General features: G+C 34.5%; 1 protein-coding gene across 1 annotated transcript in view; it reads left to right on the forward strand.

Annotated features, from left to right (window-relative positions):
- Positions 1 to 27,802, forward strand: part of TECRL (trans-2,3-enoyl-CoA reductase like) — a 140,672-nt gene that overhangs the window by 63,474 nt on the left and 49,396 nt on the right. The window contains exons 3-4 of the mRNA XM_043906645.1: positions 13,104 to 13,148; positions 17,866 to 17,969. Of these exons, the coding sequence (XP_043762580.1) occupies positions 13,104 to 13,148; positions 17,866 to 17,969 (149 nt within the window). The remainder of the gene's footprint in view (positions 1 to 13,103; positions 13,149 to 17,865; positions 17,970 to 27,802) is intronic.

Raw genomic sequence — 27,802 nt, forward strand, 5'->3', positions numbered from 1 at the left:
TTGTCTTTTCAAGGTCAGCAAAATTATACACATTTGTTGATGTTGATTTGAGTGTTATAACTTGTTGTTGTTATAGGGTATGAGATAGGAAATAGTTCTCTTATTTTTCAGATACATAAACACTATCACACATATTTTTACTGGTTTCCTTGATTCCATTTTAGCTTTATCACTTAATTATGTAGGTGATAGTTATAAGACTGCAAAGAAATGGTGTACAGGAAATAAAATGGTTCATTTAGTTTGAGTGAATTACTGTAATGAAGGAATCATTTCTCACAAATAACTGATTCCAATGATATTAAATCACCATAAAGTATTTCAGTACATCAAGAAAGAGTTGTTTTTTTTTTTTGTTTTAATGATACTTGATGTTTATTTCTAACCAAAAAAGGAACAGAACTCATGTGCATGCCCTTCTGTTTAGGCTTTTAGTCTTTTATTGTTTGGAAAGAACACAATGGTACTACTAACACAGTGTAACTAAAGTGATAATTCAATGTGCACAGGACATTCTGTGATACAACCACATTTCCTATGTAGCTTTCCATGTCCTGGTTAATATATCCTGTCCCTTAATTTTGTTTTATACATATGAGAAGTTCCCACTAGAGCAGGGTTTTTATGACAGGAAAGGAGAAAGTTGTGTACATCTTTGCATGCCAGAACAAGGAAAATAGGTGGCTTCTATTAAGAAAAAGTTTGGCTTTGAAGATGTATAAAACTTTACTAATAATGCTATTAAAACTTTAAGAAATCTTTTATCAAAATCTGAGATTAATGATTATTTCTACATCCTTCCTAAATTTTATAAGGCACCCAGAATATTTTAATTCAAAGAATACTTTCCATTTTACATACTATTGCTGTTCAGAATTTTGCTTTTGTATATAAATATAAATTATTATTTATCATTATTTTATATATTAATATTATATATTTTTTTCTGCTGTTTTGTATAAGACATCTACTTATGTGTCAGTTTTTTTTTTTGCTTAGTATTGTTCAGCTTATCTCATTTCAATTCTGGAATCAATTTCTTTTTTCCAAAGTTGATCCTTTGGATGTTCACTTATTAACAGACAAAGAAAAGGGTCTCAAGTATAAGATTTGTTAGTCTAAATGATAATGCTATTGCTTTACATTTTCTTTAAAAATACTTCATTCAGAAACTATTTGGACAAAATCTCTTATTGCCATCATTTAGAACTCTGTTCTCAGTCTAATTGCCCTTCACTAAATCTAACAATATCAAACAATGTAGAGGTAATTAAAGACTCTGGATAAAGTTGTATCTTTCCAGAGAAGACTTACTTTTGCTTCCTCAATCTTTAGGGCTGGACTTTAGAAATTACAGATCACTTGAATCCTAACAAGTAGTAAGATGATTCAAAATTCAGCTTCATTCCTTCTGAGAACTCGTCTCTTTTTGACTTCTTTATTTTGTGATACCAGTGAAATTTTGGGCTTTTACTAGGGATTCCCCTTCTTAACTGGAAATAAAGTCTGCTTTTTTGTTTGCTCAGGCTTGTGGGTCTATGGAAAGCCTTGCTCAACTGTCTCTTCCAATATAAGCAGATGTCTCTAGGGGAATGTGGCTTCATATCTGGGCTCGGCTTTCTGGGGTTCCCTTCCTCCCAAATATTAGCTTCCTAATACTACACTTTCTTATTAACTCTATGGAGATTTTGATAAAATATTTTGCCATACTTTCTTAGTTGTCCTTGGAAAGAAGTTTTGGGTAGAACATATAGTTTACCATTACAGTTGATGGAATTTTTTGTTTATGCTTAAGGATACCCAATACATAGAATATCATTCAATTATACACACACACACACACACACATACATACATATATATATATATATATATTTTGAGGGCTTCCCAGGTGGCACTAATGGTAAAGAACCTGCCTGCCAATGCAGGAGACATAAGAGATGAGACATAAGAGATTGGGTTGGGAAGATCCTCTGGAGGAGAGCGTGGAAACCCACTCCAGTATTCTTGCTTGGAGAATCCCATGGACAGAGGAGACTGATGGGCTACAGTTCATAGGGTTGCAAAGAGTCAGACATGACTGAAGCGACAGCATGCACATGATTTCTTTTTTATATTCTGTTATTCCTTTTAATTTTCTATTTTCTCAGAAATTTATTCTGGTTCATTCTCTAATTGACAAATTCCTCTGCTTAGTCTAATTGGCTATACCATCATTCCATTACATTTTTATTGCCATAAAATTGTTTGATTTCTATACATTTTATTGGGTACTTTATCAAATGAAACAATGTTTATAGTACCATAAACATTTTGTCATGTTTTTGATTCTTTATTTTACATCTTTACTCATTTTTTAAATAAATTTAGGTGACAAAGTTAATGAGACACTAAGCATCTAAAGCTCTTTGAAATTAATCTTGGGCTTTGCAAATTTATTATATTGTATGCTACACTCCCAATGTTAATTTTTATTTTTATTTTTTCCAATGTTTATTTTTAAAAAGCACTGATGATTGAGCATATTATTGACTATTTATATCATAAACATACCTTGGAGGGTTTATTTATTATCAGTGTGAATACAGTGAATCATGACAATGGAAATGTAATTTCCAAACAAATACAATCATTGACTATGGAGAGTCACAAACTAATTAGAGTCCATTGACTATGGAGAGTCACAAACTAATAGAGTCTATCAGCTTTCTTATCTATCGTAATTTGTTATTTTTATAGAAGTAACATAATTTCTACAAAGCTACATTTATTTCAACTGCCAAGATATGCAAGCAACATAAATATCTACCAACAAATGAATGGATAAAGATGTTATATAGAGATATAAAATGGAATAACAGTCATAAGAAAGAATGAAATTTTGTTACATGTATCAACATGGATGAACTTGGAGGGTATTATGAGAAGTGAAATAAGCCAGAAAGAAAAATGCTCTATGATATTACTTATATGTGGATCTAAAAAAATACAACAAACTATTGAATATAACAACAACAAAGCAGACTGATAAATATGGAGAACAAACCAGTGGTTACCCAGGGGGAGACAGAAAAGGAGGGGGCAACATAAAGATAGGAGATTAAGAGGTACAAACTATTGTATATAAAAAAAACTACAAGAATATACTCTGCAACATAGGGAATATAGCCAGTATTTTATAATAACTAAAAATGGAATTAAACCCTTACACTTTGAATAACTATATTGTGTATATTTAACATATATTATATTGTTCATCAACTATATGTCAATAAATAATAAATAAATAAAAGTCCCAGGTAAATCTTAGAACAATCAAGGAATTGAAGAATAACAGTGGCTACATATATTCATTTTCCTTTCCTGCACTTACTATTTTTATTTTATTCCTCCTCTTTATCATATTAACTGACTGAAAACACTTAGGAAAAAAAAAATGATACATTAGAAAGTTAGTAAATTGAGAACTGAGATCCTTAGGTGCTAGACAAGATTAACCATTACATCAAGTCAAACTAAATCATTAAATTAATTAAATTTAGGCCAATAATTTAATCATACTTGGCCTTATTTATTTATTTATTTATTTTAGTTTATTTTTTTATTGTTCATATATTGGGTTGGCCAAAAAGTTTACAGCAAGATGTTATGGAACAGCCTGTAAGACCTTTATGGCCACACATATGATTAATAGTAGATACCTTTCAAAGACATTTACAGTATAGCATGAATAATGTAAAAGTGATGAAAAATTATTTGTTATATTTATATGATGAAAAATTATTTATCAGTTTATTATGCATAAGTATTATGCTTGCTATGTGTAGCAGTTCATGCTTATTATGCCAATCATTTTTCTTAATTTAATTTACCTTTAACAAGGATTAAAAATATATACTATTAGATTAATTGACAAAAGCTAATGCAAAGTTTCAGGTATTCATTTTTTAATAATAATGCATGGGGTCGCAAAGAGTCGGACACGACTGAGCAACTGAACTGAACTGATTTAATATTTTTTTGAGAAGTGATACGTGGCTTAAAAGTTTTTCAGTCCACCTTCCCACCAAATACAGCTATTTATGATACATTATCTTCCAAATATTCACATTAATACTTGTCTATGAGAAGAAACAGGGCTTCCCAGTTGGTTCAGTGGTAAAGAAACTGCCTACCAATGCAGGAGATGAAACAGACAAGGGTTCCATCCCTGAGTGGGGAAGATTCCCTGGAGAAGGAAATGGCAACTCCATCCAGTATTCTTGCCTGGGAAATCAATCCCATGGACAAAGGAGTCTGGCAGGCTACAGTCAATGGTGTTGTAAAGAGTCAGACATGACTGAGCACTCACCCATGTATGAGAGGAAAACAGTGGTTAATTCCTTCTTCCAAATAACCCTAAAGGTGTTTTTAATACTTTGTCTTTATTCTATTTAATAATTTTTCAGGATTTAAAAATTACTTTCACTTTCCCCTAAATCTTTTTCTTTAGATAAAATGTATACAGTGTTTCAGAAGCATCACATGAAAAGCAACATTTCAAGATCAGTCACCATGCTTCATGTTTTCTATGAACGGCCTCTTGCCTGTTTTCTTCAAAGTGTTGCATGTATTTATATATTCAAAGCTCAGATGTGGTTTCATAGAATTTAAGCACAGCAGACTACTACCATCTCTTTTCTGGAAAATTAAGTTCTTTATTTTACTTTGTGCTTATAGTTTCTTATTTATTTATTTTTTCCATTTATTTTTATTAGTTGGAGGCTAATTACTTTACAATATTGTAGTGGTTTTTGCATTACATTGACATGAATCAGCCATGGAGTTACATGTGTTCCCCATCCTGATTCCCCCTCCCGCCTCCCTCTCCACCTGATCCCTCTGGGTCTTCCCAGTGGACCAGCCCTGAGCACTTGTCTCATGCATCCAACCTGGGCTGGTGATCTGTTTCACCCTTGATAACATACATGTTTCGATGCTGTTATCTCAAAACATCCCACCCTCGCCTTCTCCCACAGAGTCTAAAAGTCTGTTCTGTACATCTGTGTCTCTTTTTCTGTTTTGCATATAGGGTTATCGCTACCATCTTTCTAAATTCCATACGTATGCGTTAGTATACGGTATTGGTCTTTATCTTGCTGGCTTACTTCACTCTGTATAATGGACTCCAGTTTCATCCATCTCATTAGAACTGATTCAAATGAATTCTTTTTAATGGCTGAGTAATATTCCATGGTGTATATGTACCACAGCTTCCTTATCCATTCATCTGCTGATGGGCATCTAGGTTGCTTCTATGTCCTGGCTATTATAAACAGTGCTTCGATGAACATTGGGGTGCATGTGTCTCTTTCAGATCTGATTTCCTCAGTGTGTATGCCCAGAAGTGGGATTGCTGGGTCATATGGCAGTTCTATTTCCAGTTTTTAAAGATATCTCCACACTGTTCTCCATAGTGGCTGTACTAGTTTGCATTCCCACCAACAGTGTAAGAGGGTTCCCTTTTCTCCACAGCCTCTCCAGCATTTATTGCTTGTAGACTTTTGGATAGCAGCCATCCTGACTGGCGTGTAATGGTACCTCATTGTGGTTTCTTTAATTTATTTCACATTACACTCATTTTATTTGCTTGCCTTACAAGATTATCCTGAAATGAGATGTCATTTGACATGCACCTAACAACTAACTATTGGATTCACAATTGTTTTTCAATTACAATTACAGTTATTTTAGTTCATTTCAGGAAGTCATTTTAGATTAAATCAAGTTTGTTTCATGAGTTAAAGATATATTTTTTAATGTTTCCTTCTTATAGGATCTTAATGGTCTTCTAATTATGTTTATTTTAGCATTTGCATTACTTATGTCATTTTCTGTGGTAAGAAAAAAGTCCATTGAATGTGAAATACAGTATTCTATGCTCAACATTTATCACCAAAATCTCAAACAGCTTAATCAACTATTGGTGATATTCTTCCTTTATTAATTTTCACATAAGGAATATCATTAAGAATTTTTGCATTATAATAACTTTAATGCATATTCACATTATGTCAGACTTGATCATTACAGATAGAATTCTGAAACATAAATGGTTCTTTTGTATTAACGTCCTTTTATTCACCCATTGATGTAACTATTTTTATCCATTTTTTTCTTTTTTAACTTTAAAATGAATCTATATTGTTTATATATATATATTTTACATATACATGTGTTTGAAAAAAATGAACATTTATAATATCAACACATTTATATTACATATGAGCACATTAATTGTATAATTTGTTTTCTACAAATGGTTTATTGAAAATAATAATTAGTACACTTTAAATCTATGATGTTACATTTTTTGAGTCTTTAAAGGTTATTGATGTAGCATATTTATTATTCTGAGCATTTCAAATATATTTCCTAATAGTCTGTATATATTAATTATCTAGAATATACAGTCTTTCTTTGCTTCTTCCTCTCATTACTTATCATCTCCCATATTAACTCTGACTGAAACATCTGTATCTAGTTTCATATCACAGTGAACAATGCACACAAATTCACTTTTTTTCTCTGACATGAAGTTCTGGAATTTTAGGAACTCAGCTGAGCCACATAGGAACTTGTTCAACATTTTCTTACTTCCACCAAACTTTTCAATAGAGCCAGGCCCGCATTGTTCTTCAGTCATTCAGTCGTGTCTGACTTTTTGTGACCCATGGACTGCAGCATGCCAGGCTTCCCTGTCCTTCACAATCTCCCAGAGCTTTCTCAAACTCATGTAAAATGAGTCGGTGATACCATCTAACCATCTCTTCCTCTGTCATCCTCTTCTGCTTTCAATCTTTCCAAGCATCAGGATCTTTTCTAATGAGTCACCTCTTTGCATCAGGTGGCCAAAGTATTGGAGTTTCAGCATCAGTTCTTCCAATGAATATTCGGGATTGATTTCTTTTAGGATTGACTGGTTTGATCTCCTTGCAGTCCAAGGGACTCTCAAGATTCTTCTCCAACACCACAGTTCAAAAGCATAAGCACTGTGGTGCTCAATCTTTCTTATCATCCACTCTGTCATCCGTACCTGACTACCGGAAAAACCATAGCCTTGACTAGATGGACCTCTGTTAGCAAAGTAATGTTTCTGCTTTTTAGTATGCTGTCTAGGTTGGACACAGCTTTTCTTCCAAGGAGCAAGCATCTTTTAATTGCATGGCTGAAGTCACCATCTGCAGTGATTTTGAAGCCCAAGAAAATAACGTCTGTCACAGTTGCCACTGTTTCCCTTCTATTTGCCACAAAATGATGGGACCACTTGCCATGATCTTCGTTTTTTGAATGTTGAGTTTTTAAGCCAGCTTTTTCACTCTCCTCTTTCAACTTCATCAAGAAGCTCTTTAGTTCCTCCTTGCTTTTTGCCATAAGGGTGGTGTCATATACATATCTGAGGTTATTAATGTCACTGATGCCAGCCCTGCATAGCATACTTTTAAGAACAGAATTCTGTTTCTTTCTACTCTTCATCCTATCTCATCACAGCAGTCACAAAGCACCCAAGATGTAGACAACAAAAATTGATCACTGCTTTCTTTCCCCAAATGTTCTGCATGGTTCACCAGAACACACAATATTAATATTAATATTAATTAATAATTAAATTCTAAATAAACAATTTATTAAATAATAATTATATTTAATTTTAATATTACATTTATTAATCTGCATTAATTGATATTTAATTAAGTTAATTAATTAATTAAGTGTAAACATACACTTACACTTAATATTTGATAATTATATTTAAATAAGAATTTATTAATTATTTATAATTAATAATAATTTATTTAAATAAATATTTCATTAATTAATATTATTTACTTAATAATTTATTTAAATAAATAATTAAAATTAATTAATATTAATTAACATTCCGCATTAATAAAGTGATTTCTTTAATGAATCTTTAACTGTTCTCGAAATTTTTCCCTCCTAATGTGTGTGCTCAGTCGTTCAATCTTTGTCTAACTCTTTGCAGTCCCATGAACAGTAGCCCGCCAAGCTCCTTTTTTTCATGGAATTTTCCAGGCTAGAATAGTGGAGCAGGTTGCCGTTCCCTACTCCTGGAGATCCTGACCCAGGGAGCAAACTCCTGTCTCTTGCGTGTCACCTGGGAAGTACTCGCCTTCCTAGTAGGATTAGTGATCAAATAAAACGGGTAGAGGTTAGGTGGCAGGTTTAGCAAGTCTTAAGTATGGGAGTCAAGTTTTAGGTCATGAAGGATACTATTATTTTTGAAAAATTCCTTCAGTATTTTTTCTCCTAATTTTTTCCTCTTTCAGTATTACTATGAATATAGGTTTCAGTTAGTATTCAATACCATCTGTAATCAAGATCTATGAAAAATAATTTTAATACCTCATAAACTATACTACATTAAATAATTTAACCTATGCAAGCTTTAGTCTGTACGATCTAACTATTAATACTAACTGACTCTAAGTTTTCAGTCCCTGGGATTGCAAAGAGTTGGACATGACTGAGTGCCTAACACTTCCTGCTGCTCATAAACACAAAGACAGAACACATGTTTTCAGTGAGTCAATAATGAAAGATTTCTGACTTTCATTATTGAAGAAAAAAAAGTCTATTGCTGACTTTTATTATTTTTAAAGTTGAATATCTGGAAATATGAATTTAAGTATTTAAGTAAAATTTATACTGGTGATCAATATTCTATAAGAAGAATTCTAATCATATTAGATTGATGTGAATGTACTTGTGGTTTTGGACTGTGAATTTTAAATCATTAAAACTAGGCTCAAACACACCTATATTAATCAAAGTATTAATAGGAACCATCACAATCAACACATTTTTGCCAACAAGAAATACGTTTATTTATTCCTGTAGCATAAAAATCCATGCTTTGGGGTTCAGTGAACTCTTGGAAAGCATTTTCTGCCTCCTGCTGGTGGTGGAAATGTTTTATCTGCAAAAAATTGTGGAGATACTCGAAGAAGTGGTTGGTGAGAGGTCAGGTGAATTTGGCAGATGAGCCAAAAGTCTGTAGTCCAATTTGTTCAACTTTTGAGGCATTGGTTGTGTGACCTCAGGTCGGGCATTGTAAGGGGAAGAATTGGGTCCTTTCTGTTGATCAGTGCCGGCTGCATGGATTGCACTTTTCTATGCATTTCATCAATTTGCTGAGCCTACTTATCAGGTGTAATGGTTTTGCCAGGATTCAGAAAGCTGTAGTGGATCAGACCAGCAGCAGACCACCAAACAGTGATTACGAACTTTTTTTTGGTGCAAGCTTGTCTTTGGAAGTATTTTGGAGCTTCTTCCTGGTCCAACCAATGAGCTGGTCATTGCCAGTTGTTGTATCCACTTTTTGTTGCATGTCACAAACCAATCAATAAATTTTTCATTGTTGTTGCTTAAAGTAAGAGAAGATGACACTTCAAAATGATGATTGTTTTGATTTTCAGTCAGCTCACGAAGAACCCACTTATCGGGCTGTTTCAGCTGTTCAAATGCTGAACGACTGTAGAATGGTTGACGTCGAGTTCTTAGGCAACTTCTCATGTAGTTGTAAAAGGATCAGCTTTGATGATTGCTCTCAAATGGTCATTGTCAGCTTCCAATGTCTGGCCACTGTGCTCATCTTCAAGTCTCTCATCTCCTTTGCAAAACTTCTTGCATATTTTAGATGACTGAAATCCAATGTAATTTATATCATTACCCTGTTCCTTAATCTTTTAAAATTTAAGAACAAATCTTTTTGAAGGAAAAAAATATTCAAACCTTTTAAATCTGTTTTATCTTACAGGATTTAATTCAACCATTAATGTGAATTTTTGTGCAAATGCTCTATAATAGAGAGCCTTAGAAAAAATATTTTATTTATTTTACAATAAAATACAGTCATTATATCAGAGAAGGCAATGGCACCCCACTCCAGTACTCTTGCCTGGGAAATCCCATGGATGGAGGAGCCTGGTAGGCTGCAGTCCATGGGGTCGCTAAGAGTCGGACACGACTCAGCTACTTCACTTTCATTTTTCACTTTCACACATTGGAGAAAGAAATGGCAACCCACTCCAGTGTTCTTGCCTGGAGAATCCCAGGGACGGGGGAGCCTGGTGGGCTGCCGCCTATGGGGTCGCACAGGGTCGGACACGACTGAAGCGACTTAGCAGCAGCGGCAGCAGCAGCAGTCATTTTATACACACACACACACACACACACACACACACACACAGAGTTGTCATTTTAGTCGCCAACTTTTTTGACTATGATTCCCAATAAAGAATGTACAGTAGTCATATAAAAATAAAAATGAATCTATACAATTTAAGCTATTGAGACAAAACTTTGAAGAAACAATACTGAACCTGTCTATCTAGAAATTATCCTAATATGTTGCATCCAGTGCCATGACAATCCATTTCTACTTTATTCTACTCTATTCTAGCCCTTTATATAGTGCTGATAATAACACTAATTCTATCTTTACACATATTATGGAAACAACCAGCAATTCAGAAAAACCTATTTTAGTAAAATAAATATATTTGAATTACATGCAGACACTACTTATTTGGGATGTTATTTCATAGTTTATGAACTCTTCCAATCATCAAGGATAGAACTCTAAGTCATGGTAGAATATAATAGGAGTTATACAAGTCGAGTTCAACATCTTAAATAATTTAAGATACTAGTAGATGCATTAGAGCTACTACATAGTTATAATTCAGCTGTGAGCCAGCTGTCCAAGTTCAATATACTCAGTAATTTTCAGGACTATTCACACATGCTAAAATTCGTTATGCAATGTAGTCCTTTATCCTTTATAAACTGTCTATTTTTCTTGATGTTTTTCCTGCCTATTCCATCTAAGCTCAACAAGCATAGAGAATATCAGAAAATGTATGTTTTGCTCTTTGAAAACATGATTGAAACGAAAGGTTTACATAGCAATTAGTAACTTTCTCTGGGACACAGTGTTCAAAGATCACAACCTTTAAATGCCATGTTTGTTTCCTAAGTAGATTTATAGTTTATTCTTATTGAGAGGGTTGAAAGGAAATGGTTTTCCTTGAAGGCATTAACAACTTCTAAATTATCTAATTGATCATTGTGGATACAGCCAGTATTAACTCATCTAGATCACAGACAGATCTATTTGCCTAGAATGATTGGATTAATTTGCATTGCCATTTCCCACCATTAAAAAGACGCTATAAATGTGAAAAAAGTGAAGTGAAATTCACTCAGTCATGTCTGACTCTTTGCAACCCCATGGACTGTAGCCTTCCAGGCTTCTCTATGCATTGAATTTTCCAGGCAAGAATATTAGAATGAGTAGCCATTTCCTTCTCCAGGGGATCTTCCCAACCCAAGGATCAAACCCGGATCTCCTGCAGGTAGATTCTTCACCATCTGAGCCACCAAGGAAGCCCAAAAACCCAATAAAGTGCTATTGAAAATAATGTCTTACATGAATATTACTTAAATGGACTGAACTTGACAACATGTATAATCATAGGTGGTCAATGATTATTTGTCAAATATAAATGGGTTTTCATAAGTTTTATATTTTCTTCTATATCCATAATTGCAAACTCATTTTAAACTGTAGATATCTCTTTGCATTTGTTTCCATCATACTTCTTTGGCAGCAGATTTTCAGTATGATTAATAAATACAGCTATTTAAAAATGCTTTACAACAAATAATTTTAGCACACATTTCAGAACAACAAATGGCTATATAAATAAAACAATTAGTAGTAAACACACACACACAAAATTGTGTCTTTACCTGAATGTTTTCTAATTAAAAAGAATTAAATGCCGGAGTTAAACGTTTGTGTATTCCTCATTTGCCACACTATTATAAAATTTTGTTTAGATGTAATCCTAACAAAGTTTAACTTCTGACTACAAGTTTTGACTTATGAATTATTTATTAATGAGAACTTGCATGTGTAAGTTGCCGAAATTTTTGCAGTAAATTTAGAAAGAATTGACGACAATTCAGTTGTGTTACATTATCATTACTTTTACCGGCAATTTAGAAAGTAATGTTTTGAAAATGAAATAACAATTATGTAATATTCTTTTGACCATACTCTTAAATCATTATTTATGAATTGAATTTGCTTAAAATTGTACCTCAGAGTTAAGAATTAAATTTTCAATAGAAGCTTTAAAGTAATAATAAAGAATTCACTTTAAGAGAAAATAAAAATATTCTTATAATTGTGAATCAACTTTTTTATTATGGCAGTGTGTAATAAAGGCATTTTGATTTTCCTAATCATATAGAAATTTTAGTATTCTATTTATTATTAATAATAGTATATGTAGAAGACATTAAAGTGATATTTCTGCTATAATTAATTTATTCATAATACTGAAACTCAATAGTACATACTATTCTGATAGAGTGGCTTATTCCTGATAGAGAAAATAACTCACTTCCACATGTTAATTTTAAATAAATTTTGAATGAGGTCAAGGTTCTCCAGTTTTAAATGAAGCTATCTAAGACTTTTTTTTTTTTTTTAAGAATAATTTTCAAATTGCACAAGCTATACATAGGTCAGCTTTCCTTATAGCTCAGTCAGTAAAGAATCTACCTGCAATGCAGGAGACCTGAGCTCAATTCCTGGGTTAGGAAGATCCCCTGGAGAAGGATATGGCAACCCACTCCAGTATGCTTGCCTGGGAAATCCCATGGACAGAGGAGCCTGGCAGGCTACAGTCCACAGGGTCACAAAAGTTGGACACAACTTAGTGACTAAACCACCACCATACATAGGTCACTTATTTTAGTACATGTCCACAAATTGAATTCATCTGTGTAACAAGTTCTTAGACCAAAAAGCAGAAAATCACAATGCCTAAAGCACCCGCCCATCATGCTTTCTTCCAGAATTATCCATAGTGCTTACCCTGTAAAGGATAACTACTATCTCCATTTTAACACTGGATAATCATTGTTATTCACCTCCTGAGATCTAATCTGTCTTCTAATGGAAAATATTGCTTTTAAAATATGTTTACACCTGTGCTTACAATTAAATGTCATTTTTCATTGAATAGGTCCACAGTGGTATCCTTCTCGAATAGGCCTGCAGCTAGAACGTGGTAAGAAATAATTTCACTCATCTATTTATTTAATTTAGAATCCCTTTTTTGTCATCAATAGGCAATATTTATTTATCGCTTACCAAATGGCAGGTATTATAATAAATACTTTAAATATATTGTTTTATTTGAGTCTCCTCAAAAGCTAGTGTTCCACATTTATGGTAGAGGAATTTTATTCTCACATAAATACATTTCATACATTCACTGTCATTGTGTATTGAAGGCAGGATCTGAACTAACATCTTTCTGTCTTAAAAGCTTTTACTGTTCTATCCCCTCAGTCTACTGCCTCCTAATATAGTCTCAGGGATGCAGCTCAGTTCTCTTTGCCTTTATTCCTGTTCAAAAGCAGAATAAGGGAGGTAAGGAGGAACAGAATTAATTAATTATAGGGAGAAGTATTGTTTCCATTAATAATCCTCAAGTTCAAAATTTTAAACCTTATTTTCTGGTCATAAAATTTTAAAATGTTATGCTAAAAATACACAAAAGTGAGTCCTGCTAAGAATCATTTTTATTGACATCACATCACTTGACCTTACACTTGAACTTGTTAAATAAAAGCTCTGGGTGGATTGGAAATTTCTGAGGAATATTCATTTCAGGTCCATGATAACAAATCTACAAGAGGTGTCTTTTAAGAAATTTCAATCTTTAAATTTTTCTACACAATCCTGACCTGCATTGTATTTTTCTGGTACTTTGCTAATATTCAGGCTGTCATTTCTTAGATATCATATTCACTTAAGGACAAATGATGATTTCTCGGGATCTCTAAGATGTTTTGTTGTTTTCATTGCTATCTTAAATACTCCACCCTTTTTCTGAGATGTCTATGTTGAAAACATAGGTATCCAGAATATTTTTATAAATCACAGTTTCTTGAGCTCTCACATTTTTCTAAACTCAAGTGTTCAAGACAAATTCTCATCTAGCTAGAGTTTTAAAGAGAAGAATCATTGTCTTGTTTCTTTTTGCTTCTATGGGGTATAGTGTGTGCTTTTCAACACATGGATGCTGAAATAACATAAAATGAAATAATGCTATTGTTTTCTGAACTTGATTCTTATATTAAAAAAAAAATAAACAGAATACCACAAGCATGAGTGTCAGATGTAATTTCAATTTGAAGGAGATTATAAGGGACTGCGGAATTTCTGTTACTTCAACCTTTCTGGTGAACGTGACGTTTTATTTCCCTTCACTCATACACCTGGCTGGGTGTACCAGCATGTGATGTGAATAAAGTATAACCCTCCAAGTGTTCTTTGATGAGACTGTGATGAAATATTTGAAAAAAAGAATCTATGAATTTAGTAATATAAGCAGGATATGGTACAAAGTTTATTTGGAATAACACAATTTAAAACCTATCTTTCTACTTACTTATATTCAGAGTCTTTTGTAAAGTGAGCTAATAAAGAATCTAACTTATGGTTTGTGTGTGTGTGTATGTGAGCTTTTTGTAGGTGATGGCTAGTGTGTAAGTAAGATTATATTTATAAAGTACTATAATAATTTGTGCATGGTTAATACTTCATTAAACATAGTAGTAACTATTAATATTAAGGAAAAAGGCAAGACCAAAGCAAAGCAAGACATGGATATTACATATTTGCTGCCAGAGTATATTTGCCAGAATGAGTGCACTATGAATAATGATATCATGTTATTTTAGAGCCTTTTACAGTTTCTGTACACAAAAGACTGCTAAAACACAAATAAAAGAACAAGCAATTTATTTTTTTATGGGCAAATATAGCCAACATTTTTTTTTTTTTTGCTTGGGAATTCTGCTTAGCTGGGCTGGGCTTGGTGTTGCTTGGCTAGTTTCACTCAAACAGCTAAGGTCAGCTAATGGACTGCTGAAGACTGGCCAGAATGATCATGGCTGTAGCCTTTCTGCTCTATATTGTCTCATGCTTCATCAGAAAGTTCTGGCCTTGTTACCACAGTGCAATCAGAATTGCAAATAAATGAGCAGAAGCATTCAAGAATTCATGAAGCCCAGGCTTAGAACTGGCTTATGATCCCTTGTCCCACATTCTATTTGTCAGAGAAAGATACTAGGCTACCCTATATTCAAGGGGTGAGGAAACTTTCACCAACTCTTAATAGAAGGGACTAAAAGTCATATTGTGAGTGATGCTGACATGGTAATGGTGAATAATTGCATATGTAGAATTGGTCCTTCTCTTCCCATTCCCGACTCCAACCATCCACATACCATTTATACAATCTTCTAGGGTTAGAAGTATGCACCTCATTGTTTGGCCCATTCTTGGGAGAAAATGTCCCCAAAAGAAATATTACTTGAGCAAATTTAGGCAGAAGATTTAGGGGTCTTAAGTGGCCAAATTATGATATAAGTGGCACGGGCTCCATTAAGTGAATTCTCTTGGTCCCACATGTTCCTCTCCCATTGGAAAAGGGCATAGATATAGAATGCCAAGGAAAGGAGTTCCTGATTACTGTATCTAAGAGTGATATGATTAATGACATGTCTGGATTCTCTCACATTGTTTCACCCAAATACTATATTGATTTTCCATATTTTAAAAACAAAATGCCAATATTCTGTTCTTTGATGTCAGCAAAGGGGATAGAACGGTGGGAAACTATGATGTCAATAGGTGCATGCTGGAAAGAAGCTTTCAGCAGTCCTTATCAATATTTCTTGTTGTTACGAGTGACTGTCACAATGACATTCTGATCAACTGGATATCAAAGTCTTTACCTTGAACCATGTTTCATCAATGTGCAACAAATTACCACAAATTTAGCAGCTTAAAACAGCAATCATTTATTAGCCCAAAGATACAATATGGTAGGATTCTCTACTCAAAGTATCCACAAGTTTAGAATAAGGTATCAGCTGTGCTGAATTCTCATCTAGACTTCTAAGAAAATCTACTTCCACCTTCAGTCTTGTTGGCAGAAGCCACCTTTTAGCTTTTATGACTGAGATCCCTATTTCCTTGATGGCTATCAGTTCCTAGAGGTCACTTTAATTATTTGCCATGTAGCCCTCTCCATTTTTAAACCAACAGTAGTATAGTGACTCTTCCCAGTGTATTGAATCTTGGTATCCCTATTTCTGACTCCATTCAGATTTAAAGAATTTGTTATTAACTCTGGCCCACCAAGATGACCTCTTTTGAAGCCATATGTCACAAACTAGGCAAGGAAGTCATAGTTTACTATATTTATGTTGGAATTATCAAAATTAATATATAATAATTACCTACTTTCATCTTATACAAAATACCTATAAGCATAATTATACATCTAAATATTATATTTTGAAAATCACCTGATAGTCAAAAGTTAATATCTTACACTTTCAATAATAAAGAATGAAAGGAAGTTTGTACATGAGTAGAGTTAATATAATTCACAAATAGATTAACACAAAATATAATACAAATAAAAATGATAACATTAATATCATTGTACTTGTGAGATGCATTTATGCTGGTATACATAGTTCTAATCTACTCATTTTTCTTTCTGTATAATATACTTTTGTTTGCATAAAACAAATTATATTTATCCATATCTTATTTATGAGTACTTAAGATTTTTACAATGTCTTGCTACTACAAACAGTACTAAAAAAGACATCTTTGTACATATCTTTCAGTACACAACGGCAAACTTATCTAGTGTTCATTTTTAAGAACAGAACATTTCTGTCACACACTTTCCATCATCACTTCTGTTTCCTCCTGTTTCATGAGAAACTCCCTCTCGATAATCTTCGCTGTATGTTTGTCTTCTGACTTCAAAAGCCTGGAGTGCTAGGAAGCTCAGTTTCAGCTTGTATTCCTTTATTTCAAACTGAATGTATAATCTCACCATGCCTCATGGCTTTACCTGTTAATGACTTTGAAAATATCTTCAGACACAGCCACCCAACTGCCTACTTGACAACTCCCAATTGAAGACCTAATAGATATCTCACACTAAATGAACCCTAACTGAAATTTTCCATTTTCACCCCCAAATCTGCTCTTTCTTCACTCTTCTTTTTGTCAATTAATGATATTACAATGCAATTAAGTGCTCAGGGCAAAAAATTACCTCAGCCTGAATCTCACAGGTTAAACTTGCTCTAAGATCAAACTTTTTGGGGTTGATGAATTTTTAACATCTCCACCAGTGCCATCTTAATCCAAATAGGCCTCATACCCTTGTTGGTGAATTTTTACTTTCTCCTAAGTAATCTTGCTTCCTTTTCTTCCCAGTTACCATACAGCAACCATAATGTTCTTTTTGAAAGGTGAATCATGCCCATCCCCAGGTGCTTCGCAGCGACTTTTAAGATTCTACTCCAACTAATTTATCTTACAGTAAAATCAGTTATACAGCAGTTGATATGTATGTCTACTGACACAAAATTATACTTCAAAATATACATTATTATATTTGATTATGATTTTATCTAATATTACATTTTTCTCAGAACACAATCGTAACTAGTGGTAATCTGTACTTTGTTTAAATAGCATTAGGAAACCACTGTGTATCTGAAAATTTGCCAGATACATTTTATAAAATTGGTTTACTCACATGCTATCTTACTTTAAAGATTTAATATAAATTGAAATTTCTATATAAGATATATACTTTGCTTTCACTGGTTTCACATTAAAAATATTTATCATTTTTTGCCTCAAAATTATATTAAAACATTATTTCCTTATTGTTTAAGGTGGGCCTTTTCTGAAGGACAACTTAACCGTTCAAAGTGTTGCAGCTTCCTCCATTGTCACACTCTATTTTACAGACCTAGGTCAACAAGTCAGTTGGACTACAGTAAGTATCAATTTGAAATGCAATGTAGATGTCCCACATTTTGATATGAATGATTTGTTGAGAGAGGATATTTTCTGTCAAATAAATTCATAGTGAAACAAAATATTGCACTAAAGGTATTTTAAATTTTCCATTCTTACTACAATCAGTGGCCAAATTTCCATTCAAGAATTGGAGAAATGGGGGAGGAAATGGTTGAAAGAAGACAGATAGTTATTTTCTAAATGTCAATCTATCTCATGACTGATGGCCTCATTTCTATTTTCCCTGTGTCTTGTCAGTTACTTGGTATTTCTTCATAGTTTTCTTCTAGGAGCCTTAGTATGATGAAGACACATTTGTCATTGGAAAGAGGGGAGATAAAATATCCCAAGATAGAATGTCCCAAGACAGTGGAGGGGACATTTTAAAACCTGAGAGTGAAGAAATAAGACTTATTTGAGTTATAGGGGTTGGGGCATTCTTTAAACTTTCTTGAAGGAGGTACTTTCAAAATGGTGGCAACTGAATCCAATAGCATTAGAAGAATGAAGACCATATTAAAAAACAGGAGAACTAAGAAACAGAAAATACTTGATACTACTTCACAAGTACTGAAGGATTCATGAGCAACGAATTGATAGATGGGATATCTTCAGTAGCAAGAAGCTATGTGGTATTTAGTGACAGGAAGTGAAGGAGTTAATCTGATGAATAGCTTTGACACTGATGTACAAAAATTAGTGCAATCGTTCATTTTTCAATTAAATTTAATCTACTTTCTTTATATTATTGACTTTTTATGTTTTTGTGATTACATTCTATTTCATATTTGTGATGTGATTACTTTTAATATTTTCTATTCAAAATGGCTTTCTTTTGCCAGCATAGTGTTTTGAGTTTTCCCTGTATAGTTAAACAATCAATTTTTAAAATTATTAAAGACACAGGATAATTTATACATTGTTATTAAGTCTCAAAATGAGAAATTCAAGTTTACATTCATTAATCAAAATGTCACATGCTTTAATTTTCCACCGATTTTTCCTGTATTATCTTCTTGTATTTAGATAATTACTTCTAGTGTGCTTGGCTAAATGGTTGCTCTAGTTTCCAAGATTTATTGAGCTTTTGAGTACTAATTTATTGCATTAAAAAATAAATAAAACTAAGTTTAGAGTTATTTGGCCACCTGATGTGAAGAAATGACTCACTGGAAAAGACCCTGATGTTGGGAAAGATTGAGGGCAGGGGGAGAAGGGGACAACAGGATGAGATGGTTGGATGGCATCACCAACTTGATGTTGGTGATGGACAGAGAAGCCTGGCATGCTGCAGTCAATGGGGTCGCAAAGAGTCACACTGGACTGGAACGAAGGACTGGACTGAAGTGAACTGAACTGAAGTTTGGAGTATTCTGAATCTTTGTGAAATATATCACAAAGTTTACAAAAAAAAGCTACTAACTAATGCATATTGTAACAAAGGGTTTAGAGTTTAAATGTGATATCTACAGACCCTTGTGAAAAGAGATTGTAGACAAGCAGATTTTGATCTTCAAAGGTTAAAATATTCAAAGAATCTTTGCCCACATTTATGATGAAAAAGGAATTATATCTACAGAAGCCATGTCAAAGTGAGTGGCAATAATTGTGATTCATAATGAATTTCAGCTGCATCACTGGGATAAGCACTGAGGAAAAAAAGTGCTAAGGTGGAATTCTGTGACAATTGTGCTAGAAAATTATAGCTTATCTGAGAGGAAAGTCATTTAGGTGACAAAAGAGAACTACGAAAATAGGCTGGATATTTTTAAATCAACCCTATGGTTCACACTTCTTTGCTCCAAATGAGTCAGTCCTATTAAATGCTAAAAATATACACATTACATTGCAATCACACCCACTTTATATCAACTAAATTGCACAATAAAAGCAATATTTTACCACAATTAACACTCTTCTACATTTATAAAATATTAAAATTCACTCCTATAATAAAAGCATTATTATAAGTTTTCTCTTTTTGTGAGAAACAATCTCTTTAATTTAGCAAGGTCAAAATTAGTAATTTAATAATATTTTTTCAGGAAGCAAGAGTTTGCTGCAGAATGTTGAGAAAATTCTTGTCTCATGGAACTTAGAATAAATTGGAAGACTTAGGATAAATAATGTTATAAATTAATATAACTATAATAAAAATAATCCCCATCATACAAATCCTATTAACTAAAGATCACATTCTATTTTCATCATTTTTATCTTCATTCATATATCTGTACATGCTGTGCGTAGTCGCTCAGTTGTGTGAGATCCCATGGGCTATAGCCCCCCAGGCTCTTCTGTCCATGGGGATTCTCCAGCCAAGAATACTGGAGTGGGTTGCCATGCCCTTCTCCAGGGATCTTCCCAACCCAGGGATCAAACCCAGGTCTCCTGTATTGCAGACAGATTTTTTTTTTTTACTATCTGAGCCACCATGGAAGCATGTGTATATATAGTCACATACAAATTATGGACTTCCCTCGTAGCTCAGTTGGTTAAGAGTCTGCCTGCAATGCAGGAGGCCCAGGTTTGATACCTGGGTAGGATTCCCTGGAGAAGGAAATGGCAACCCACTCCAGGATTCTTGCCTGGAGAATCCCATGGACAGAGGAGGAGCCTGGCAGGCTACAGTCCATGGGGTCGCAACAATCAGACACGACTTAATACTAAACTACTACTACTAGGCAAATTATTTCTTGCATAGATTCATGTATCTACCAAATTCAGGTATAGAATTGTTCAATCCTTCAAAAGGAACTCCCTCATCTTACTCATCTGTATTTACACAGAGAAATCTATCCTGGGGCAATCACCTATCTGTTTTTCATTTCTATATTTTTGCCATGTGGTGATTGATCTATAAACTGAATAACAGAATCAAATAATTTTTGAGACTAATGTTTATTTTTCTCTTAGTATAGTGACTCTGGGATCCATCTTGGTTATTACATGTATATCAATACTTATGCTTCTTTTTATTGGTGAGTAGTACTTGGTTATATGTACGTAACAGGGTTTGTTTATTCACCCACTGACAGACATCTGAATGGTCTTCAGTATTTTTTGTTGTTGTTGTTGTTACAAATAAAGCAACAACCTACCTGTGTATTGGTGTTTGTGTGAACATAGGTTTTTAATTCTCTGCAATCACTGTTGAGTTGTAAGTTTACCTTTAATATTCTACATATCTACATACAAGTCTTTTGTCTAATGCGTGTTTTGCAAATATTTTCTCTCAGTTTTAGCTTGTCTATTCATCATTTTAACAGGATTTTTGTTGCTGTACAAAAAGTTTTCAATTTTATTGTAGCATAATTTATTAATATTTTCTTTAAAGGATCTTGTCTTCACTATCATATGTAAGAAACATTTGCCTAGCCCTAGGCCTAGGAGTTCTTCTTCTGAGTTTTTCTAATCATTTAACATTTTTATATTTTACATTTTAATCATAGTTTTTTGTTGTAAATAATTATCTATTTTTAATCACCAGGCCTAATGTTTTCTTTTAATTTGTCTCACATATCCTGTAATCCATTTCTGTTTTTCTTTCTTGTTCCATTTGGATTAATTGCAGTACTTTCTTTTCTATTAGCTTCTTTGGTATTTTGGTGGTGGTTGTTCAGTTCCTAAGTCATGTCTGACTCTTTGCAACCCCATGAACTGTAGCGCATCGGCTTCCGTGTCCTTCACTGTCTCCCTGAGTAGGCTCAAACTCATGTCCATTGAGTCGGTGATGCCATCCAATCATCTGATCCTGTGTTGCCCACTTATCCTCTTGTCCTCAATCTTTCCCAGCATCAGGGTCTTTTCCAATGAGTCGGCTCTTTACAGCAAGTGGCCAAAGTATTGGACCTTCAGCTTCAACCCCAGTCCTTCCAGTGAATATTCAAGACTGATTTCCTTTAGGACTGACTGGTTTGATATCCTTGCTGTCCAAGGGACTCCTGAGAGGCTTCTCCAGCACCATGGTTTGAAAGCATCAATTCTTTGGCACTCACCCTTCTTTATGGTCTGTCTCTCACACCTGTACATGACTACTGAAAAAACCATCGCTTTGACTATATGGGCATTTGTCAGTAAAGTGATGTCTCTGTTTTCTAATGCACTGTCTAGGTTGGTCATAGCTTTTCTTCCAAGGAGAAAGTGTCTATTAATTGTGTAGCTGCAGTCACTGTCCACAGTGATTTTGGAGCCCGAGAATATGAAATCTGACACTGTTTCCACTATTTCCCCATCTATTTTCCATGAAGTGATGGGACCAGATGGCATGATCCTTGTTTTTTGAATTCTGAGTTTTAAGCCTTTTCACACTGTTCATGCAGTTCTCAAGGCGAGAATACTGAAATGATTTGCCATTCCCTTCTCCAGCGGACCACCTTTTGTCAGAACTCTCCACCATGACCTGTTCATCTTGGATGGCCCTGCATGGTACAGCTCATAGTTTCATTGAATAGACAAGACTGTGGTCCATGTGATCAGTGTAATTAGTTTTCCATGGTTGTGGTTTTCATTCTGTCTGCCCTCTGATGGATAAGAGGCTCGTGGAAACTTCCTAATGGGAGAAACTGACTGTGCGGGAAACTGGGTCTTGTTCTTGATTGATGCTTTTGAACTGTGGTGTTGGAGAAGACTTGTGAGAATCCCTTGGACTGTAAGGCAATCGAACCAGTGAATCCTAAAGGAAATCAGTCCTGAATATTCTTTGGAAGGACTGATGCTAAAGCTGAAACTCCAATACTTCGGCCACCTGATGCAAAGAACTGACTCATTAGAAAAGACAGATGCTGGGAAAGATTGAAGGTAGGAGATGAAGGAAAATGACAGAGGATGATGTGGTTGGATGGCATCACCAACTCAGTGGACAAGAGTTTGAGCAAGCTCCAGGGGTTGGTGATAGATAGGGAAGCCTGGTGTGCTACAGTCCATGGGGTCACAAAGAGTCAGACAAGACTGAGCAACTGAACTGACTGACTGAGTTTTCAGCCAACATTTTTTTCACTCTCCTCTTTCAGCTTCAAGAGGCTCTTTAGTTCCTCTTCACTTTATGCCATTAGAGTGGTATCATCTGCATATCTGATGCTGTTGATACTTCTCCTGGCAAACTTGATTCCAACTTGTGAATCGAGCCCAGCATTTCCTATGATGTACTCTGTAAATACGTTAAATAAGTAGGGTGAGGATATACAGTCTTGATGTACTCCTTTCCAGTTTTGAACAAGTCCATTGTTCCAAGTCCAGTACTAACTGTTCCTTCTTGTCCTGCATACAGGTTTCTCAGGAGGCAGGTAAGGTGGTCTGGCATTCCCATCTCTTTTAGAATATTCCACAGTTTGTTGTGATCCACATAGTCAAAGACTTTAGCATAGTCAATGAAGCAGAATTAGATGTAGCTATATCCTGTTTCAATAACTCTAATGATTACCCAAGAGATTACACTGCACATTTAAATTATTGAACACTAATAAAAATTGTTTAAGTTTACTAATGTGAAGATGATGCATTAATAATTGAATGAGTTTTATTTGAGGTATTTGGTCTCCTTCTGACTTTCCTATTGTGAATTATTTTAATTCTTTATATATTTTAAAGCCAAAATACAGTACTATAATTCCATATGGTCAATCTTTATTTAAATTTCTTCTTTTTATACTGCAACTTAGTTTTTCCTTCTAATACTGAAGTTACATCTGGTATCATTATCCTTCTTTCTGAAAAACACCTTAACGTTGTATTATCGTTCTGTCTTTGATGAGTTCTCTCAATTATTGTTCATCTTAAAATGTATTCATTCAGTTTATATTCTTGGAGAATATTTTTTCAGAAAAAAATTCACACTGCCAGCTATTTCTGTCTTTATTTCAAAACACTATTAGTTTGATTTCTGACTCCCATTATTTCTGTTGAAAAGTTTACTGTACTCCTTAAAGTCTTTCCCTGGTTTATTCAATTTTTTTTATTTTATTTGATTATGGTGCACATAGTTATGGATTGTGGTTTTATTTATTCTGCTTTGGGTTTATTGTGTTATCTGAGTCTGTGGTTTGATAGCTATATCTAATCTGACAAAATTGCATAATCTCTTCATCTTTTGAATCTCCATTATTCTTTTCATATTCTCCTTTTGGGATCATATTACATTTTCATATTTTTTTTCCAAAGTTTTCAAATATCACTAAAATCTCAACCTTTTATTTTTCTTTGAACATTAAAAGATTGTTTTCTCAAAGTATGTGCTTGATAATTCTGTTATGTGAACCTTTAGTTCACCCATTTTCAATGCCTGCTGCTGCTTTTGGTTATGGTCATGATATCTTCACTCCTTGTATAACTGTATATTTCTGACATTGCAGAAAAATCATATTAATAAATTTAAAGATGACTTGAAGAAGCCTCGGGTGATTTTACCTTTCAAATATAATTTATCATTCTGCAGATGGACTAATGGCACTGCTGAGTATGGGTCATCTCATTCTAATCCATGATTGAAATGACTTCAGGCTGAGTTTCATATGTACCTATGAAGTACATATGAAGACGGATCTGTTTCATCCTCACTCCTAAGTTTTAACTGGTCTAAGTTCCAATCCAAATTCTGGGGGTTTTATAGCCACCTTAGTCTTTGAAAGACAACAAGCGGTAATTTTGGTGTTTCCATTCTTAAGCACCCTCAAAAGATTGGTCTTTACATCAGGCTGTTACCAAGTTTCATGAAGTGAAGTGAAGTGAAATGAAGTCGCTCGGTCGTGTACGACTCTTTGCGACTCCATGAACTGTAGCCTACCAGGATCCTCAGTCCATGGGATTCTCCAGGCAAGAGTACTGGAGTGGGTTGCCATTTCCTGCTCCAGGGGATCTTCCCGACCCAGGGATCGAACCCAGGCCTCCCACATTGTAGGCAGACGCTTTACCGTCTGAGCTACCAAGTTTCATAGCCCAGGTTAATTACTACTCTGGAGTCTCTTATAAAACATTTTGATCTTCCAATTCTTCAAAGACTCAGTAACTCTTTGGAGTCCGAAAAATATTTTGATTAATTTTTCTTGGTGACCTCATTAGGAAGGTTTGTTTGAATAACATGAGCATAGAATTATCCATTATATGTTATTCATATAACAGTTATTTTTTCTTGAAATAAAAGAAAAACCTTTGCCCTCTGGTGTTAGAAGAAGCCATCAATGGGCCAGGGACATAGGGTTACATTTAACATGAACACCAGCCTTACGGAGATAACAAAGGCTTATACCTCATATATGAGAATTAAAGAGGAAAAGGGCTCCCTTACAAAAGGGGGACAGGGCTCCCGGTGCCTTGAGCAATACTACCAGGTCTGGGATGAATATTTCTGGATGACTCCTGAGAAAGGACAGTTGATTGCCCCTGCTACTATTTGCTGGGAACAAAAAGAACAGAAAGTTGGATTTGGAGACCATCCCCCAGACCCAAAAGAATTGTTATTTGTCTCCTGAACAAAGTAAACAAATCTTGGAAGTTACCTATCACCCCAATCAGTCTGCTCAGTGGCCCGGTTCCGACTGGAAATATAATCCTGGAATCCGCTGGGTAGCCCCCAATGGGACCCAGTGGCTCTGTGGGCTTAACTTATGGCCATGGTTACCAGTTGGCTGGGTGGGGTGTTGCACATTAGGATTTGCTTTCGCCCATGGCAGAATTAAGCCTAGCCTACACCAGCCTCCAGTAAACCTGCCTTATCTGCATGCAAGATGGACACAATCTGTGTTCCAATGGTATGACTATCTTGCTGCCTTGTTTATACCCTCTGTAGGGACAACGGATATCATGGTTAAGGTAGAGGCCTTAACTAATTTCATTAAACAGGCCCTCTTAGACAGTACTAAAGCCATTCAAGCTTTGAATGAAGAACAGATTCAGATGAGGAAGGCAGTAATTCAAAATATGATGGCATTAGACATACTCACAACAGCCCAAGGAGGGACTTTGGCAAATGGTGTGTACATCCCTGACCTGTCTGAAGATGTATCTGCTGCCTTGGAGGATATGCAAAATCAAGTGAAAGCCATGTCTAATGAACTGTTGTTATAGTAATCTTGATCATACTGCTTTGTGGACCCTGCTTCCTACAATGCTTTGTGAATTTTGTAACCCAGAGGTTGATAGCATTCTCTCATGTGGGTGGCAGGAGGGCTAAGGTACAATATATCTCAATAAATGGTGCTCGTTATGGAAACTAAGAGCATCAGGAGGTGGGAATGAAGAAGGAATTCATAGGGCCTGGACTCCATCTCAGGCCTGTCTGTGCGGATCGTGCGCGGCCACCTCTCCAGTGGACTCTGAACTCTGTGCTTAGCGCCTGTGGGAATGACAATGGAAGGATAAGACCCCCCTCTGGGCAGGGGAATCTTGAAGAACAGACACTAATCACCCCTGCCTCCGGACACTATCTATCAGAATGTAAGCACAGGCTTATCAGTTATTAACTATTTGGAATGTAACTGCGGGCTTATTGATTATTGACTGTGTGAACACATAACACGTGAATGATGGGGTTATTGTAGTTGTATTTACCCTTCCTTTGTTTATGTAAGTCTCAAGGGAATTGGGGTAGTGGGTTTGGACACATGGGGTATAAAAGATTTTCACAAATGCTGGTCGGGGTCCTTGGCTAAGAGGAGACTCTGCCTTGGGCACGCCGGCGTAATAAACTGCACTCCACTAAAAAAAAAAAAAAAAAAAAAAAAAAAAAAGAAAAACTTCTAGCATCACATTAGCTTCAATAGTACTCATGGAGTACAAAGTAATATTACTATTGGGAAACGTTCTCATAATTACAGTAGCTCTCCTATTATTAGGAAATTACTGTTGACACTACTTTATTTTTTTGCATCAGGGCTTCTCTAGTGGCTCAGTGGTAAAGAATCCTCCTGCCAATGCAGGAGACATAGGTTCAGTCCTTGGGCTGGGAAGAACCACTTGAGTAGGAAATAGAAATGCACTCCAGTGTTCCTGCCTGTAAAATTCTATGGACAGAGGAGTCTGGTAGGTTACAGTCTATGGGGTCTCAAAAGAGTCAGACATGACCTAGCAAGTAAAAAATTCTCAACAACTGTGACACAAGCAATTCATTTTGCTTTAAACTGTCAATTGCAATTTTAGAGAAAAAGTAAAGTCAAAATCACCCTAATAATAATAGGACCAAAAAAAAAAATATTTTTAAAGGAAGGATGAATGCATTAAATGAAATCTAAGCCCAAGGGTCTTAATCAATTTACAACAACTGCAGTTGAATACAATTTATATTTTCTAAAACAGTTTATTGTCTTATTCCTTTTCAATTTAGGAATACAAGTTGAATATTCCAGAGAAGTTCCAAAAATCCCAGTTTCATAGCTTGTCTAGTAGAAATAGTGAATTTTACATTAAGAGCAACACACTAGTTTAAAACAGAGAACTTTCTATAAAGGGGAAGTATGAAAATAATTTGATATTAGAAATAAATTGAATTTAGAAGTAGTATATATCTTCAAAGTGAAAAAGAAAAGAAAGTGCACCTGCTTATTTTGAAAATAAAATGTCTAATAAATTTTGGATTAAAGTGGAGTTTCTAATCATTGTAAATTCATCTGCATAGGCTGTATACCTATAAATATATATTTTGTTTGTATATTTATTTCATCTTTAGTTTTGTTTTTATTCTTTTTTAGTAGAAGAAGAGCAATTTCTGTTTCAGAAATCTGTTTTATTAACATTTATATATCTGGCTTTTTGTTTAATTATAAATCTATTTTCTGATTACTTTCTAAGTTTAATCAAACATTCTTTCTATCTGCACCC

The sequence above is a fragment of the Cervus elaphus genome, chromosome 6 (assembly GCF_910594005.1).
Source record: "Cervus elaphus chromosome 6, mCerEla1.1, whole genome shotgun sequence".
NCBI classification, from domain to species: domain Eukaryota; kingdom Metazoa; phylum Chordata; class Mammalia; order Artiodactyla; family Cervidae; genus Cervus; species Cervus elaphus.